Source organism: Lipotes vexillifer, unplaced genomic scaffold, assembly GCF_000442215.2.
Source record: "Lipotes vexillifer unplaced genomic scaffold, Lipotes_vexillifer_v1.1 scaffold1491, whole genome shotgun sequence".
Classification (NCBI taxonomy): domain Eukaryota; kingdom Metazoa; phylum Chordata; class Mammalia; order Artiodactyla; family Lipotidae; genus Lipotes; species Lipotes vexillifer.
The window spans coordinates 222,070-239,328 of record NW_006771679.1 but is presented as its reverse complement, the minus strand read 5'-3'; the positions used below and the strand labels follow the sequence as shown (position 1 = coordinate 239,328).

The window sequence follows — 17,259 nt, the reverse complement described above, 5'->3', positions numbered from 1 at the left end:
TAATAGACACATCACATTGCCTGTCACAGTCTTAGCCGACTTTCTGAGGGAAACTTGCCTAGCCATGGCCCTTCTGAATAAATAGCCCTAGGCAACTTTCTTTGGTACCCTGTGACCCCTGGTCACAGGTAAGGGCAGCCATTCAGTAGGCTGGCTAATAACCTTAACTAGTCTTGCCACAAGGGGTATCTGCCAACAAGGAGAAGCTGGGCCAATTAAACTTGCTTTTGGAAAATACAGGAAGAACTAGGTTATAAGAGAGGAGATTTGGGAAAGGATGCATAGAAATACGTCTCAAGACAAGGGGCTGTGAGCAAGTTGATGAGGAACTGGAAAACATGAGTAAGCAGACACCAGGAGAGAAACATAGGGAAGCTGAAGTACCACTAAAGGAAAAGATCTATGCACTCAGCTGTGGAAATCCATAGAGCTGCCTTGTACCCAGGCTGGTCAGTCTCGATTTCCTGTGTTCTCCATCCTGTTAGCTCAGCCTTTATTGCTACAAGGATCCTTATGATAATTATCCCTTATTTCATTTAGATTGTAACTCTGTCATTCTTTTTTTAAAACAGGAGGTTGAACTGTGTAATCACCAAGCAAGCTCTCACATCTCATTGATCTTGAGTAGCATGTTCTGAATGTATAATGAAATAGCTTAGATCAGAAGTTCCCATACTTGAGTAATTATTATAATCATCTAGGGAGTTAAAAAAAAAGTTAAGATTCTGGGGACTCACTGAATCAGAATATCGTACAGAAAAATCTTTCTGGTTTTGAGTCTCTATGTTCAGATGGTAGAAATATTTCTTCTGAGAAATTAAGGTATAGAGGGGAAATCATGTTGAAGTAAACTGAACTATTTAATGAGGTTACTCCTATTTCGATTCTGTTGCCTTTTGATTCTTATTACTTGTTAAAACATCATTTTCAATATTTCCTAATTTATTTTCTATTTTAATCCAAATTTTTCTAATTTCTTGTTCTTCGACTAATTTCCGGGCACATACGTTTTTACCTAATAATGCATTTCAGTTTTTCAGTTTATGTTAATACGATTGATTTTATACTTTATAAGAAAACTCAAAGCAAAATATATTATTTTACAAATAAGAGAGGGTGGGTGATATTTTGCATCCCTTTTATTCTTATGTAAATTTTAAATGACAAAAACAGGGAATTCTGGTTGGCATTTTCACTGCCGAGGGCCCAGGGTGCAATCCCTGGGCTGGGACTAAGATCCTCCTGCAAGCCACACTTCACGGCCAAAACAACAAACAAACAAACTTCTTTATGCTTATCTGTATTTTTCTTTTTTTTCTACAGCAAACTTTCTTTTATATACAAGAGAAAAATTTTCAAACGAGGTATGACCTCAGCTACATCCTACTGAAAACTGAGAGATCGTGCTGTAAACCAGTCAAATCAAGACTGTCTTTCTGATTCATTTTTAAGTCACCCCTGGAGACTGGAGGAGGACAGTGCTAGAGTAATGCTAATTCCTAGGCAAGTCTGATATGTTAACTAGAAATATAAACCCCAACTATCAACTGTTAAGATAGGTAACATATACATTCAGAAAAAGGATAAATACAGATCTTTTAAAGTTAGTTTGAAACCACTATGAGAGGAAAGAAATTTAAGTGAAATATATTTAGTGAAAATAAGAGACACTAGCATTCTAAGTTAATTTTTATTGTACTTACAAAGAGTGTTGGTTTGGGTATAAATATATTGTCTTCATGTTCTCTAGGCACATTCAAAGTCTTTGATTTCTGATTTCCTGTCACATTTTTGGATCCCATTTTAGTAAAAAGCAAGTTGTCCTCAGAACGCTTACTATGCATATTAATGATAATCTGTTTCATTGCTGCCAATTCCTGTTGTGTATGAAAATAGAAGATGGAAGTATGATTTTAACAAGCAGACTCATAATGTTGATGTTAAAATATTTATTTTTATTCTTGAAGTAGAAAAAACATTTGAAGCAATTACTACATTATATAAATGAGGAAAGTTGTGAAAAAACAACATATTAATATTCAATAATTATGCACATGAATCTCATAGTCATTAATACCGTTAAATGATACATATATCATTCCAAAGGGGAAAGGGGGTAGGGATAAATTAGGAGCATGGGTTTAACAGACATATACTATTATACATAAAAGAGATAAGCAACAAGGATTTACTGAACAGCATAAAGAAATATATTCATCATCTTGGAAAATAATCTGAAAAGACATATGTATAAATGACTCACTTTGCTGTACACTTGGAACTGGCATGGTATTGTCAACTATACTTCAATTAAAAACGTATTATTCTGTAGCCTAGTGGTTCCCCAATTTTTCTGCACATTGTAATCACCTGTGGAGCTTCTAAAACAACTGACGCCTGTGTCCCACCCCCAGAGACTGTGAGATAATTGGGCTGGGGTGTGGCCTCGGCTCTGAAATTTTTTAAAGATCCCCAGGTGATTCTAACAAACTTGGGAACCACTGGCATAGCTACTTTCCCCTGTAGTTTCTCTACACATGCTTGATAAGCACATTATTTAGGCACTTAACTTCTTCTGTTCTACCTCTTAAACTATTCCATTTCCTTTTGAAGTCTTACATGAAGATGCAAGGGAAAAAGAGTCCAAAAATTTTTTTCTTGCCTATTAATCAGCAGTTCAAACAGTAAGTTTAATCCATGTTATTCCCAGACTCACAGACATAGAAAACAAACTAAAGGTTACCAAAAGGGAAAAGAGGCGGGGAGGGGTAAATTGGGAATTTGGGATTAACAGATACAGACTACTATATATAAAATAGATTAATAACAAGGACCGACTGTATACCACAGGGAACTGTCTTCAATATCTTGTAATAAAATGTAAGGGAAAAGAGACTGAAAAGGAATATATATATATATAAAACTGAATCACTTTGCTCTACACCTGCAACATTGAAAATCAACTAGACTTCAGTAAAAACAAAACAAAACATATTATTCCCTCTTTTACAAATGAAAACCTGAGTTAGCTTTATCAGCCGTTGTTTGAACTAAGAATTCATTATGCTGAACTTCTTGAAGAACCAGGATCAAAATTTCCACTCATTCCCTCTTCCAAGTCTTTTTTGTCTTTTATTTTCCCCCATAGTCAAACCTTTAGCACCAAACACTAACTAGTGGATATTTATGCTTAATTACTAAATTGATTCAATCAAACACAAGAATATGGAGAGAGGGCGAACTGAACTCTCCTTTACCTTATTATCTGTACAACAGTGGTAGGCTGTGTTGGTGGTAATATTTTCCTATTATTTTATTGCATCTTCATGCCAAGACACAAAAGTTAGGGTGACAGAAAGATGTTCTGCTCCCTTCTACTAATCTGTTTATAGACATCAGCTCTGTGTCAGAGCAAGTTCCTACAGGCCTTTTTTTTTTTCTGGCTGTCATTAGTTCTATTTAGAACCATCTAGCTTGAGTGGGTATTTTAAAACAGAGCTGTTGAGTTTAAGCCACAGAGTCTTAATAAACTTCAGAGCCAAGAGAGGAGCTGGAAGAAACGGTGCCAGAATCCACTTTCTCATTTCTGCAGGACTGAGGCTGGCTTGGCCAATGCACATGAGGATGTGTCTACCTTCGGAAACTGCCAATCTGATACACTTTTATTTGACCCTTTTGAGGACTCATTGCTTTTGAGATTGTTACTTCATTTACATGCTTCCCTTTAGTGAAGTCTATACCACTGATTTAATGTTAAACATGTCTTGTGTTATGGTAGATTTCAGCTCCTTTTCTACTTACCACACGATAAGCAGAGGGGAGAGGGGAGATGATGGTCTCTCAGCCTATCAAAAAAACACTTTTTATCTGAAAGAACCTCTTTTTACTAGCGGTAACTTTTGTGCCTTGGCATGAAGAGAAAATAAAATAATAGGCAAAAATTTCCTCTATCACAACCTACCACTCTATTACAGATAAATAAGGTCAAGGGGATCATACCTCCTGGCAGAAGGGAAGGGAGGGAGAGCAAGGCTGAGGAGGGAGAAAAGGAAGGAGTTGGTGGGGTACCAGGCAGAGGGCTTTGGCTCCTGAGTGCCCAAGAGGAGGCCATAGTTTTGTTACAGGAAACAGATCACCCCTGATGCTGGTCAGGAGACAGAAGGGAAATTCACAGGTTTTTGCTTTATTTAGACTAGGATCACCCCAACTTAGCATGCTGTCACAGTACCACTTTTGTTCATCTGATAGTATTATACAATGTTAGCATAGGTTTTTGAAATCTAAGTAAAGAACACTGAAAAAGCAACAGAATTCTGTAAAATTCCTATTAGGATAATACACAGCTATAATGGACAGCAAAATAACACGCAGAACAATTCAGTTCAGTTTTATTATGTTTGGTCATATAGATGATCTCTTTTATATCAATTGTAAATTTGAACAAAGAAAATTCCACTTTAACATCAAATAGTATCCACGATACCACCACAGACTGAGCACACAGAAAGCCAAGCATAGGTAGTGGAGATATTTTAGTATGAGGTTAGAAGTCAAAGACACATCTATTCCTGACTCTGTTATTAACTGTGTAAACTTAAGCAATCTACTCTGATTGAACGAGCTTCAGTTTCCTAATTGATAAAATGTATGTCTGTGTTACCTTTTTGAATTTTTGCCAGTCTGATAAGTGTTTGGGTATGTTTATTTTGCATTTCTCCTACTGTAAGGGTGGGCAACTTTTCAGTTGTTTAAGGGTATTTCCTTTTTTGTTGATATCCTTGGCTCAGTTTTCTACTGGGTGACTGGTCATTTTCTTTTACATTTCAAGGTGCTCTTTACATATTAGAGACATTAGCTCTTGTCTGTAATATGAACGGCAGTTTTGCTTCCCTTTTAATCTTTTATTTGACTTTGTTTATGCTTTTTATTTTGTTTTGTTTTCTCTCCTGTGCAGAACTTTCTGGTTGTGATGTAGCTGAACATGGCAATCCTTAATCTTATGGTCTTCCCATGTTTCCTTCTTCCATTTTCCTCAAGTTACTTTATGGTTTCTTTTTCTTTTCTTTTTCAAACATTTAGATCTTTGATATGTTTGAAGTTTATACTGGCTTATGGTGAAAGGTGTGGGTTCAGCATTTTTCCCCCCTTGGCTATTCTGTAATAACAACATCATGTACTAAAGAGACAATTTTTTCCTCTGATTTGAGATGTTATCTTTATCATATACTGAATTTCCATAAGTGTATGATTTATTTCTGGACTTTTAAATTCTATTCCAATTGTCTATTCATGCACCCATGTCACACTGTTTTAATGTTTAATGATTGAGGGTTTTTTTTGGCTATGTTCTTAGGGATAGGGGTGGGTTTATGTTGAATTAAAAAAACAACAACTTAGAACTGGCTTTTATGATACTGAATCTTCCTTACCATGAAAATATTTTAATATTTCTTTTACCTACATTTTTGGCATAAATTGTCCTTCCCTAGTTGATGTTACTATTACAATGAAATGTTTGTGATTCACAAAATCCCAATTTGCACATTGACAAAGCAAACAAAAATAAACCAGCATAACATACAAGAACTAGAAAAACTTGTCACTACAAAATGGGATCCTTTGTTAGGATTAAGTCATCTTGAAATCTGGCTTGGTCCTTACCATGTTCTCTTGTCTGCCTCCTGATTGCTGGCTCCGCCTCCTATTAAGAGTCTGCTCTTATTGTTTGGACTTGACTTTCACATGTCATTTCTCTAGCTTTTGGTTCTGCTTTTCTCTGTTCTCTAACTGTCCTTCTGTGATTGGTCAGCAGGGTTATTTGTACTACTGTTTAATGATTTATAAATACTGTCCACTGCAGAGCAGAGAGTGTGATTGGGTCCACAGAAAAGGAACCTGTGATGTTCAAAGGAAAATGTTTCAGGTACCAAGTTCAAATGGATTCTTTTTCTTACATTGCATCTATCACTCAAAATCACGCCATTTACTTAGATTCCTACTCGGGCCTTGACTTTCTCATGGAGATTTTTTCCCCCCTTCTTCTTAAGAGTTCTTGCCTTTTTTTCCCTCATTGATGGAACTAGGATATGTCTTTTTCCATATTACCTAAGATTATCTAGCTTAATCATACTGTTTGCTGGGATCAATTTTGTACTGACTTCTTTTAAGACAGCTGCACAGTTGTTATTCTGAAATTTCTTTTTATTGCACATCTTGGCATGTTCCACTATTTCTTGCATTGCTCTCTTTTTGTCGTTTGATGGCAAACAATCTAGTAATTTCATGAGAGAGGGTACTGTGGTAAAGTACTGTGCTTCCCTTCAGAACTTTCACTATGTATTTATTTATTTATTTATTTATGGCTGTGTTGGGTCTTCGTTTCTGTGCGAGGGCTTTCTCTAGTCGTGGCAAGTGGGGGTCACTCTTCATCGCGGTGCGCAGGCCTCTCACTATTGCGGCCTCTGTTGTTGCGGAGCACAGGCTCCAGACGCGCAGGCTCAGTAATTGTGGCTCACGGGCCCAGTTGCTCCATGGCATGTGGGATCTTCCCAGACCAGGGCTCGAACCTGTGTCCCCTGCATTGGCAGGCAGATTCTCAACCACTGCGCCACCAGGGAAGCCCCCCTTCAGAACTTTGATGGTGTTACATCTCTATCTTCTAAAGTCAAATTTCGAGGAACTATGAGGCCAAGCTGATCTTTAGTTCTTTGCAGGTATTTTATTTCTCTCTGGAATTGTTGATATTGTTTAGCTTTTCCCTGTTAATTTCTGTCTTCTTACCTTTTTCTAAGCTTTAGGAGAGTTCAGTGGCTTTTTCTGACATCCTTCTACTGGCATTTTTACTTACTTACAATAACTTCATGATTTTGATTTTAGCAATTTTTGAAAACACCAGAAACTTTTTCTGTATAATATGCTTATTTTCTGTAAATACTACTTCCTCAAATCTTTCTGAAGAAACTAATTACAATACTTTGTAAGTTCTTTTCTGTTACAGAGATTTTTGTTTTCTCTGGAGAAGGGAGTCAGTTTCTCGGTTTATTGTGATTTTTCCCTTTTGTGCTATTAATTTTCTTCCAGTTTCTGACGGCCTTTGGTTGTGTGTTCCAATTTATGAATGAGGGAACAGATTAAATGTTTTCTTTCTGCTGCTATAGGCCATTCATCTGAATGAGACAGTTGAGTACAATCTCTGGATATGTGGATAAGAAAATCTGTCAAGCAGGCTCCACTCTAGGGTCCTCAGGTGGAAAGTAGGCTCTCTTGTCCAAAATGACAAAATGTGGAGTGTCCTAATATGTGGCCCCTTCGTTTTGGCAGTCCTAGTCTATTCCTGGCAAATGTTCCATTAATTTAGAAAGCCATTTGTCAAAATATCTTTTTAAATTCCTGCTTTTTAAAATTATAGAAGCATTACTTGTTCATTATAAAATTCAAATACAGCAAAAGTGCCATGCCTCAAATTCTTTCCTTTTACCACTTGTATGAGACCTTTAAACACTCTTCTATAACAGTTTGATTTATAATAATATTCATTAATTCTGATATGCTTTTATAGTGATTTTCAAAAACCTAATAGTATATATCTTATAATTCTAGTATATCAAATACATAAGACAATTACAGTAACTTCAAGAATGAAGGAAACATTCATTAAAACGAACAAATGTAGAACCGCATCTGACTACACAATTGAAACTTAAAACAAAACAATAAAAACCATATTGCAGTACAGTACTCTTCAAAATGGAAGAGTTAAGGACATTCTTATGAAAATTCCAGATGATGATGATGATGAAGATGATGACTGTTACTATACAATCTCTATAAAAGAGATAAATTGCTCTCTTGAATCCGAAAGCACATATCTTGGCCATTTAATATAAACTATTTGCATAGAGGGTGGCATATTAAAACAGCTCAACTGCAGAGCAGCTGCTTAAGAGTATTGCATAGTTGATGCCAATAAATTGCTGAAAGTTGTAAACTCTGCAAAGATGTTGGCAAGGGGACACATAGATGGCATTTCTTGATGAAAATAGCTCTGACAAGTATAATGCAAACTATGTGCTCCACTGGAGGTTAAATGTAAGTGCTTTTCTAGAGGAATAACAATGTATCTGGCAGTCAAATCAGAATTCTGTGCATCTTTCCTACCTGAGCTAATGCAAGGTAGAAACCAACCTTGTTTTAAACCAAGTACATCCATATTTTGGAGGTTTAAACTTCATCTAAAAGAGTATTTAAACAACATTTTATTATGGAAATTTTCAAAGATCCAAAGAGAAGAGAGCATGGCATAGTGAGCCCCCAGTGTCTACTGCCCAACTTTAATCAACATTTTGTCAGCATCATTTTTTTCAAACAGCTTTATTGAGATACAATTCACATACCATATTGTTATCCATTTAAAGCATACACTTTTAAAACTTTTTTTATCACCTCAGAAAGAAACACCAAGTCCTCTATCACAAGAATCACTCCTCTATCCCATCTGGTCCTCAACTTCCCAACCTTAAGCAACCACTAATCGACTTTCTGCTTCTGTAGATTTCTCTGTTCTAGACATTTCAAATGAATGGAATCATATAACATGTGGTCTTTTGTGCCCAGCTTCTTTTACCTATTAGCATAGTGTTTTCAAGGTTCATCGATGTTGTAAATCTATCAGTACTTCATTTCTTTTTATGACTAAGTAATATTCCATTGTACGGCTACACCACGTTTTGTTTATCCATTCATCAGCTGGTGAATATTTGGGTTGTTGTGAATAATGCTGCTAACACCTAACGTTCACGTACAAGTTTTTGTGTAGACATGTTTTCATTTCTCTTGAGTATAACCCTAGTTGTGGAATTGCTAGGCCATATGGTAACTCTATGCTTAATCATCTGAGGAGCTGCCATAATGTTCTGTCAACACTGTTTTATCTACTTCTTTTCTAGTTATTTTGAAATATTTTAGAGCAGATTTCAGACCTCAGATCATTTCACTTGTAAATACTTCAGTAGAGATTTTTAACAGATAAAGATTAAAAAAACCCAAGCCCACAATATCATTATCATATCTAACACTATAGTTTAAAAGAAAATGTAAATTTATTTCAAAGTCATCTATCAATACTCTAAGTACTCAATGAGAATTTTAAATTATTAATATTATCAAAACAAATTTTTAACATAGTTCAATGTATGATTTTTGAAGAAGTAAAAACATACCTTGAATGTCAATGGCACTATATTCTAAACAATACACAAAACAGATTTTGTATGGCAAATTAACATTCATGTAGTATTTACTATGTGCCAGGCTTTGCACTAAGTATTTTACATAAAAATTTAATCCTCTCCCAAATACCAAGAGGTAGATATGACTTCAATTTTCAAGACAAGGAAACTGAGGTTTAGAAGATTTTAAGAAATATAGCCAAGGACTTCCCTGGAGGCACAGTGGTTAAGAATCCTCCTGCCAATGCAGGGGACATGGGTTTGAGCCCTGGTCCAGGAAGATCCCACATGCCATGGAGCAACTAAGTCCGTGTGCCACAACTACTGAGCCTGCATACTTAGAGCCTGTGCTCTGCAGCAAGAGAAGCCACCGCAATGAGAAGCCCATGCACCGCAATGAAGAGCAGCCCTGGCTCGCCGCAACTAGAGAAAGCCCGCGTGCAGCAATGAAGACGCAATGCGGCCAAAAATTTAAAAAAAAAAAAAAAAAAAAAGCCAGATTCATTAATTATTAAGAAATGAAATCAGGATTCAAATGGGTTCAAAGCTGTCATTATTTAGACGTTATGTACACAGTAATGCGGATGCCTTCTGTCAAGGCCTTTGATAGCCGCAATTTCAGGTTTGGAAGGGACCTTCAAGTTATTTAACCTCTACACAAAACAAAGCAGAACAACACCACCACCTGAACAAAGCAAACAAAACATGTCTCCTTATAATGTCTACCCTTAGGTTTTAATTTCAGCCTTTGGAAAGATGTATCTCAAGTCTATTTCTGCCTATTTGAATTTCTTGTATCTCTCTAGGTCTTTTCTTCTCTAAACACCCACAATCCATTAATCTCTCTTATGACTGAAAAGAATTCTTTTATCATCTTGATTATTTTCCTCTGATTATCTCCTAGTATTGAATAAAGAAAGGAGTCTTGGCCAGAGCAGAGGGAAATTAGGCTTATCTACTCCTTATTCTAATGCATTTCAGATGACAAACATTTTTGGAGTCATACCCTATCTACCACTGAAAGCTTAGTGAGAGCTCAAGTGTTTGGTGAATGAGACACAACTGTGCTGTCATAGCCTAGGGGACGTAACTAATCACCTACAACATTCTTTCCTAAATTTGGATATAATCTTAAGGTCATCTTCAACAGCGGAAGGCAGAGGAAGCTAGCAGTAACACACTGAAGTAGGCCCCTCTGAACTGAAATCTACTGTGACTGTTGACTTAAAACAGAAGTGTGGGCACCTTGATTCTGTTCTGATTGGTTTGTGCAGACCCTTTCACTCATCTGATTACTGAATAGTACCTTGGACTTCTAACTGCTTTGCCTTCTGGTATTCACGTCCTCTTGGTGCCTGGCTTTCCCTTCTATACCAGTATTCATCTAGTTGCTGTCTGGCCTTTACTATTTCAGTATAATCTGATAGTTTTTGACGCATGTTCTTGTTGATTTCCATCATCAGTTTCAGACTCGACTCTATCCTCCATTTTGAGCCCTGGTGTCCAGAGCGTGACTCACTCCAGTGCCTGCACCTTCTCCGTGTTGTATTCCCTGCCTTCCCTCAGTGTCAGCTCCTTCATATGGGATATAGATTTGTTAAGTTTAAATTAAAATACTGCCAAATAAGACCATAATCATTTCATTTCATTGTTAATGATCTCTCCTGGCCAACGTATTTCCAGAGACTTACTTTAATAGCTTTGCAGTTTGTTTTGCGTGTTTCCTTATACCCTAGAATTGTTTGGTTTGTTATAAACTGCTGCTATTCTAGAAGTCATAAAAACACAGGGTTAGAAATGATAGCAAGAGGTCATTTACTTGTTCCTTACTGATAAAAAAGGGTCAGAGAAGTGTACTTACTATTTAAAAGAAAACATACCAAACTTCTAAAATGTAGTGGGAAAAATACACATTTCATTCTTTAAAAAAAAAGCAAAAACAATAACTAGAAAATGACAGTTCTATATGATACATAATAGATGTGAAAGTGTGATGTGAAAAAAGTTAAAAGAGCATATATACACAGATAAAGTATTTTTATGATGAGATAGAATGTTTCACACGAGACAGAATTTTACTTGCAGAACACAACAGAGATATTTGTAATTTTAAAGCTGATGATGAAAAGATTAAAAATGAAGCCAAAATACTTATAAAATCAAAATAATCTGACCTAGTTCTACTAAGTTTTGTATAAGTCCACATAAACACAGAGGTCCACAGAGTACAATCTAAAAAATTTGTATCTTTTATGCAATTCAAAATTGAGGAGAGGGAACATTAAGTTGCTGCGTCTGTCAAATGGGTATAAGACCATCACAGAGCTCTTTGGACATTTTAGTATAACATAATTGGGCTGAAAAATTTTAAAACATTTTGGTAGGAAGAAGTTATAAAAACTCAAGATATTATTATTACTTTTATACAGTAGGTTTAGTTTTGTCATACTTAAGGTATATTTAAATTCAACATTCACAAATGAGTATTTTTTGCAATAGTTTACTCCCTGAATTTCCTCAGACCTAAATTCACATACCCTTATATGGAAAAAATAAACATTCTAAAACTTTATAGGGAAAATATGACTTAGACTGTATGTGTTTTAGGTTTCCACTATAATAACTGTCTTTAAAATATACATTTACATCTAGGAAATCAAAAACAAATTAGAACTTGAAGGGCACCACTACGATGAGAAATGTATGAATCTGAGAAATAATTACATCTTAATTTAAAGAAAAATTAACTTACCCACACACTTTTTGCTTTTTTTAGTCATATTGACTGTTCTGACTGTAAAATTTAAGTACATATGTGTATAAGAAAAACGTGTAAAAAGGTATTCTTAAGAAAATTTCAAAACAGTTAAGTATGAACCAAAAAGAATGACACACATATAGAAATATGTAATTTGTTTGAATCCTTTATGAAGTGGATTGCCTAAGGGGCACTTGTGATGCTGAAATGTCCCTGAAACTTTCCGAGAAATCACAAAGAACACAGGAGTTAGAGTCCTGGAACATAAACATACCATAAAAGAATGATAATTATACTGTGACTTCACTTTTCAGAAACCTGGCTAACTGCAGGGTTTGTTTTCTTTTTGTTAAGTGACATTCACTGCAATAAAAGGCAAGTTATCTGGAACCATGGGAGTTAGCCCAACCAGGTAAGTGTGAGGCCTTGCACACGCTAGGCACTTAGTAAGAAGTGGTCGGTTAAATGCCGGTTAAATACTAACTGAAATGCTTGTGGACCTTGAGAGAGATTATTGGCAGAAGTAGTGAGTGAAAGGGTAGAAGAAATCTCAGGTTTGAGAAACAGATTTCTTATATTCCACAAATATTTACTTTTTTTTTTTTGTTTTTTCAACTTTGTTTGAAACTAGCCCACATGCTATATAAGCAGACACCATGAGCATAGCTTCAGTACTACTATTCCTCCTCTTACGACCACCAAGACCAAGGTTCAGATCTGATGGGAAAGGGAACCGGAGGGTCACAAATGTTTACTTTTGAGGAGAAAAAATGTGAATATATTAAAGGCTGGTTTCTAATTTGACAGCTTCTAGTGCAATTATTATTGAAGGTTGGAAAAGATCACAGTTAGTTTAACAAACATTCAATTGAATACTTACCAAATACTGTGCTAAAGGCTAATACACAAAGGAAAACTAGGCACTCTATTGGCAAGACAGATGCGTAATTGTGATATATAGTGATAGGAATATTAATACAAGTATTTTTAAAGTTATGGGAAAGAAGTAAAAAAAAAAAAGATAAGTTTTTCTTTATTGAGTTATGAAGGGCTTCAAAGAATAGGCAACATTTGAACTGACTCTTGAAAAGGAAGGAAAAGAGGGAAGGGTCCTACTACATTCACTGAGTTACTGTCACATGCCAGGAATGTACTACATTGTTTAATTCTCATATAACCCTGTAAAGTAGATATTACCTTTATTTATACATGAGAAAATTGAGTTTAGAGGGGTTAAATTATTGTCTCAAGAATCCATAGCTATTAAACTGTGGGCTTTAAGTGATTATGACATGTTGGCATAGGTTCATCATTTGTACCAAATGTCCACAATCTGGGGAGGCTGTGCATCGGGGGTGGGGGCAGGGGGCATATGGGATATCTCTGTACCTTCCTCTCAATCTTGCTGTGAACTTTAAACTGCTCTAAAAAATTGTCTTCAAAAAAAAAAAAAAAAAAAAAAAATCTGTAGCTATTAAGTAGCAGAGCCATCTTGCCTGTCTGACTGCTGGCTTTTCCCACAGTATTTCAAAATATAGGTGATGTAAGGAATATAAGGGTAATTCCAGCCTTAGAATTTAATGAGAGCTGAACAAGTATATATGGAATTCTGGGTCAATCCAGCTGTCTACCTTCTCCATGGTTACACCTAGCATGCTGAGTGTAAGCTGCTAGAGAAAAATTACACAGAATGGCACTACTACAAATATATGACATTTCATCTTGGCAATTATTTGTTTCTGTAATGTACATCACTCATTTATTACATAGCTATTTCAAACTTCTATTTTCCTCAAAACTCTGATCCTATCATGTGCCTTGCCCATTAGAAAACAACCATTAGATGGGAACTCCCTAAATTCTTACCACCAAACCTACTAACTTATTACTTTTAATGTAATTTTGATTTCTCCCCTGCAAAATGGAAAAGGTGCCCCACCTGTCTAAAGTTAAATCCCATCACTTCGCCCTGGATCTGCTCCTTTCCCAACACTTTTGCTCAACTGATCATCCTCTCTTTTGTACTTTCAATGTCTCTCTCTGTTTGGTTCCTTCCTATCCCCATTTAAGCCGGATACTCTCCAACTCTGGGAGGTAAAGGCCCTTGATCTCATGCTCCCTCCCTGATCACCTTATATTCTCTTATTCAAAGGGTTGCCTAGTTTTCCTTTTACTATTTTTCAACTTCCACTTATTTATCAGTTCATTGCAATCTGCCTTTAGTGCCACTGAAACTGCTTTTTTTAAACTCCTTGTTAAATCCAAACACCATTTTCTTTTTCATCTCTGTTCGACTTGGCCCCGTGGCAGCCTAAGCCACTGCTGACAACTTCCTCCCTTCTGAATGCTTCTGGCTTCACGTGGGTCTACTCTTTTCCTGATGCACCTGCCACTTCTCTGGTCACTCCTCACTCTTCTTTGAGTAAGCATCTTTTGCTCTGCCCAGCCCTTAAATATTAGTGCTCATCAAGAATCTGTCCTAGGCCTTTTTCTGTTCTCACACTATATACCCTTACTAGTTCATTTAATCTACTTCCATGTAAAGCACCATCTTTATGCTGTTGACTCTCAAATCTCTACCTCCAGATAACTTCTCTTTCTTGGGCTCCAGAACCTACATTTTTAACTCTCTACTGAATATATCCACTTAGATATTTTCTTGAGTTCTTCTTTCCCAAACCTATTCCTCCTATGTTCTTTGTAGCACCACCATAAACCCAGGATACAAGCCAAAACCCTGGGCATCAATTCTCATTCCTCCTCTCTTCATCATTCCCTAAATTCAGTCAGTCACCAAGCCCAGTGATTCTGCTTTCTAAATAGTTTTCAAATTGGTCCCTTCTTGTTGGACACCATCATCACCAGTTTAGTTCACGATACCACCTATTGCTCAATGAAATACTGAAATAGCTTCCTAAGTGGGGCTCTTACCACTCTCCCTAATACAGCTGCAAAAGAAATCAGAAAAAGGCTTTTATATCAGTTTCTTAAAATTATGCTCAGTATTCTATTAGATACATGGCTGATTAAAGATACTTTTCCTACTTTTGAAAGCTTAGATTCTAAGGACACATGATGAAATATATACAAATAAAAGCAGAATTAAAATTTCCAAAGGTGTTCAGCAAATCTTGTTTCATTAAGGCAAATATGAGTGGATAAATATGAATGAAAAATGAAGGCTATTAAAGGAGACTCTTGAGAGGTACACTCAACGAGAGAGAAGCCATCCTAAGGAATCACATTTCGTATACTCAAAACTGAATGTTTAATTTGAAGCCCTGACAATGTTAACTAAGAGTGAGATCCTATCAATCTTTTCCTTTACCTTTTTTCAAACCTGATTATTTAAGATTTATATTGTATATTTTTATACCTAAAAGCTCTTAGCATAAATGAAGACATTTAAGGGTAAAAAAGATTACATTCCACTTGAAAGACTAAGAAAAAGTTATTCTGAAGCATCAAAAGTGAAAGAAAAGAAAAAAAGACTACAACACCTGGATAAAATATTCAGCTCTGACTTTTCTGGCAACTAAGATGAAAAGGAAGCACATTAAATTACATAGTTTTCATTTTCTGAAAAAAAGACAGAAGGATATAACTTCATCTACAGAGGCAAAAATTTTCCTGGAACTCACACAAGCAGTAATTCATCTTGAGATTTTTGTCTAAATGGGACTAAGGAGAAAGATCATAAGCTTTTGTTTCAGAAAAAAAAAAAAAAGTTTCTACAGTAAGTACGGTTGAGTTACTTAACTCTTATCAGCATCACTTTTGTCTGTAAAAGTAGGGACAATGATATTTATCTCACGGTACTGTAGCAAAGACTAAATTATGTAATATAAATGGAAGTACTTAGTAGATTGCCTTAAATAGTTTCACGAAACAAAGAGAAATGACACCAGATTTTATTCCGATCTTCTATAAAGGCAGAGGTCATGACATTCAATTGTGCCTTAATGGAAGGAATTTTGTTAGGAGAGGTATTTTGCCCCTTTCCCCTTCTCTCTGCTTTCCGAAGGTTTCACTGAATGAATACAGGGACAGAACCTGGAGAGTTCAGAATAGAAGGACGTGGACAGATATGAGATCTCAATTCAATTTATGATCACATCTTTCAGTTAGTATTTTTTGTGCAGATCCTTTAACCTAATACGTTTACTCATCTCAGCTGAGCTTTGTAGTCTGAAAAGGCAAACTAAAAAAGGCTATTTTTCTCCATACTCACCCTCTCTTCACTTTTTTTTTATTATTAGGTTAATACATTTTCTCTCAAGAAGAGAATAAAAGTCACCTAATACACTTTCCAAATACACACAACCATTTTTGAATGTATAAATGCTAGAAGTTTATAGAGTAAGAGGCCACTATGGATTTTATCATTCCTGGAAATCCTTAAGACCACAGTTGAACTCCCAACGTGAGAGGAGTTTTAAGCTAATGATTTTGAGCTAACACGAATAGAAAATAAATCTTCTGTGGCCATGCCTCAACTATCCTAGCATTGTCAACCTAGAACTATCCCACTCATTTTCTTTTTTCATGTAACACATATTGGATCACTATGTAAATGAGGTGGGGATCTCATTTCATATTACCATAAACAGTCTTACCAGAACTAAGTAACACCACTTTGAAACACTTTAAATGTTCATTTGGTCTCTTTATGAATCACTAATTTAAACTGAGAAAATTTAGCTGATTGAAGCAATGATTCATACTAGATCATTTTCACAGGGTCCTGACTAGGGTGAGGCAAGGTCTCAGGTGCCAGCGCTGCACTGTGCATGCCTCTGAGAGGGGGCACCTCCTCTATTCTGTGCCTTCAGTGCCTGGCTGCCCACACCTTAGTCTCAGCCCTGATTTTAACTTTCAAAAAATTTTATTTATCCAAGTTATTCTTATTCAACTGTTATCTATTGGCTGTTCTGGGCACTTCACCCAATTCCCCTGACACCATTTCTAGATGATATGCATCTTTGAGCTGCTTCCAGGAATATTCCCTAGCTCATCTCTCTCAATAATTTAAAAAAAAAAAAAAAAAAAAAAGGCAAAACTATAGAGATAGAAAACAGATCAACTGGAGTTGGGGAAAAGGGTCACCACAAAGGGGTCAAGAGGGAATTTTTTGGGGTGATGGAACGATTTTATATATTGATTGTGGTGATGGTTACACAACTGTATGCATTAGTCAAAAATCATAGAAACGTATGCTGGAAAGGGTAAATTTTATTGTATATCATATCTCAATAAATCTGACTTAAAAAAATG

At 36.0% G+C, this 17,259-nt stretch overlaps 1 protein-coding gene across 1 annotated transcript in view; it reads right to left on the bottom strand.

The window, feature by feature from the left end:
* Positions 1-988: 988 nt before the first annotated feature.
* Positions 989-17,259, bottom strand: part of PIBF1 (progesterone immunomodulatory binding factor 1) — a 195,598-nt gene continuing 179,327 nt past the window's right edge. The window contains exons 16-17 of the mRNA XM_007447100.1: positions 1,704-1,877; positions 989-1,015 (exon numbers count right to left, since the gene is read on the bottom strand). Of these exons, the coding sequence (XP_007447162.1) occupies positions 989-1,015; positions 1,704-1,877 (201 nt within the window). The remainder of the gene's footprint in view (positions 1,016-1,703; positions 1,878-17,259) is intronic.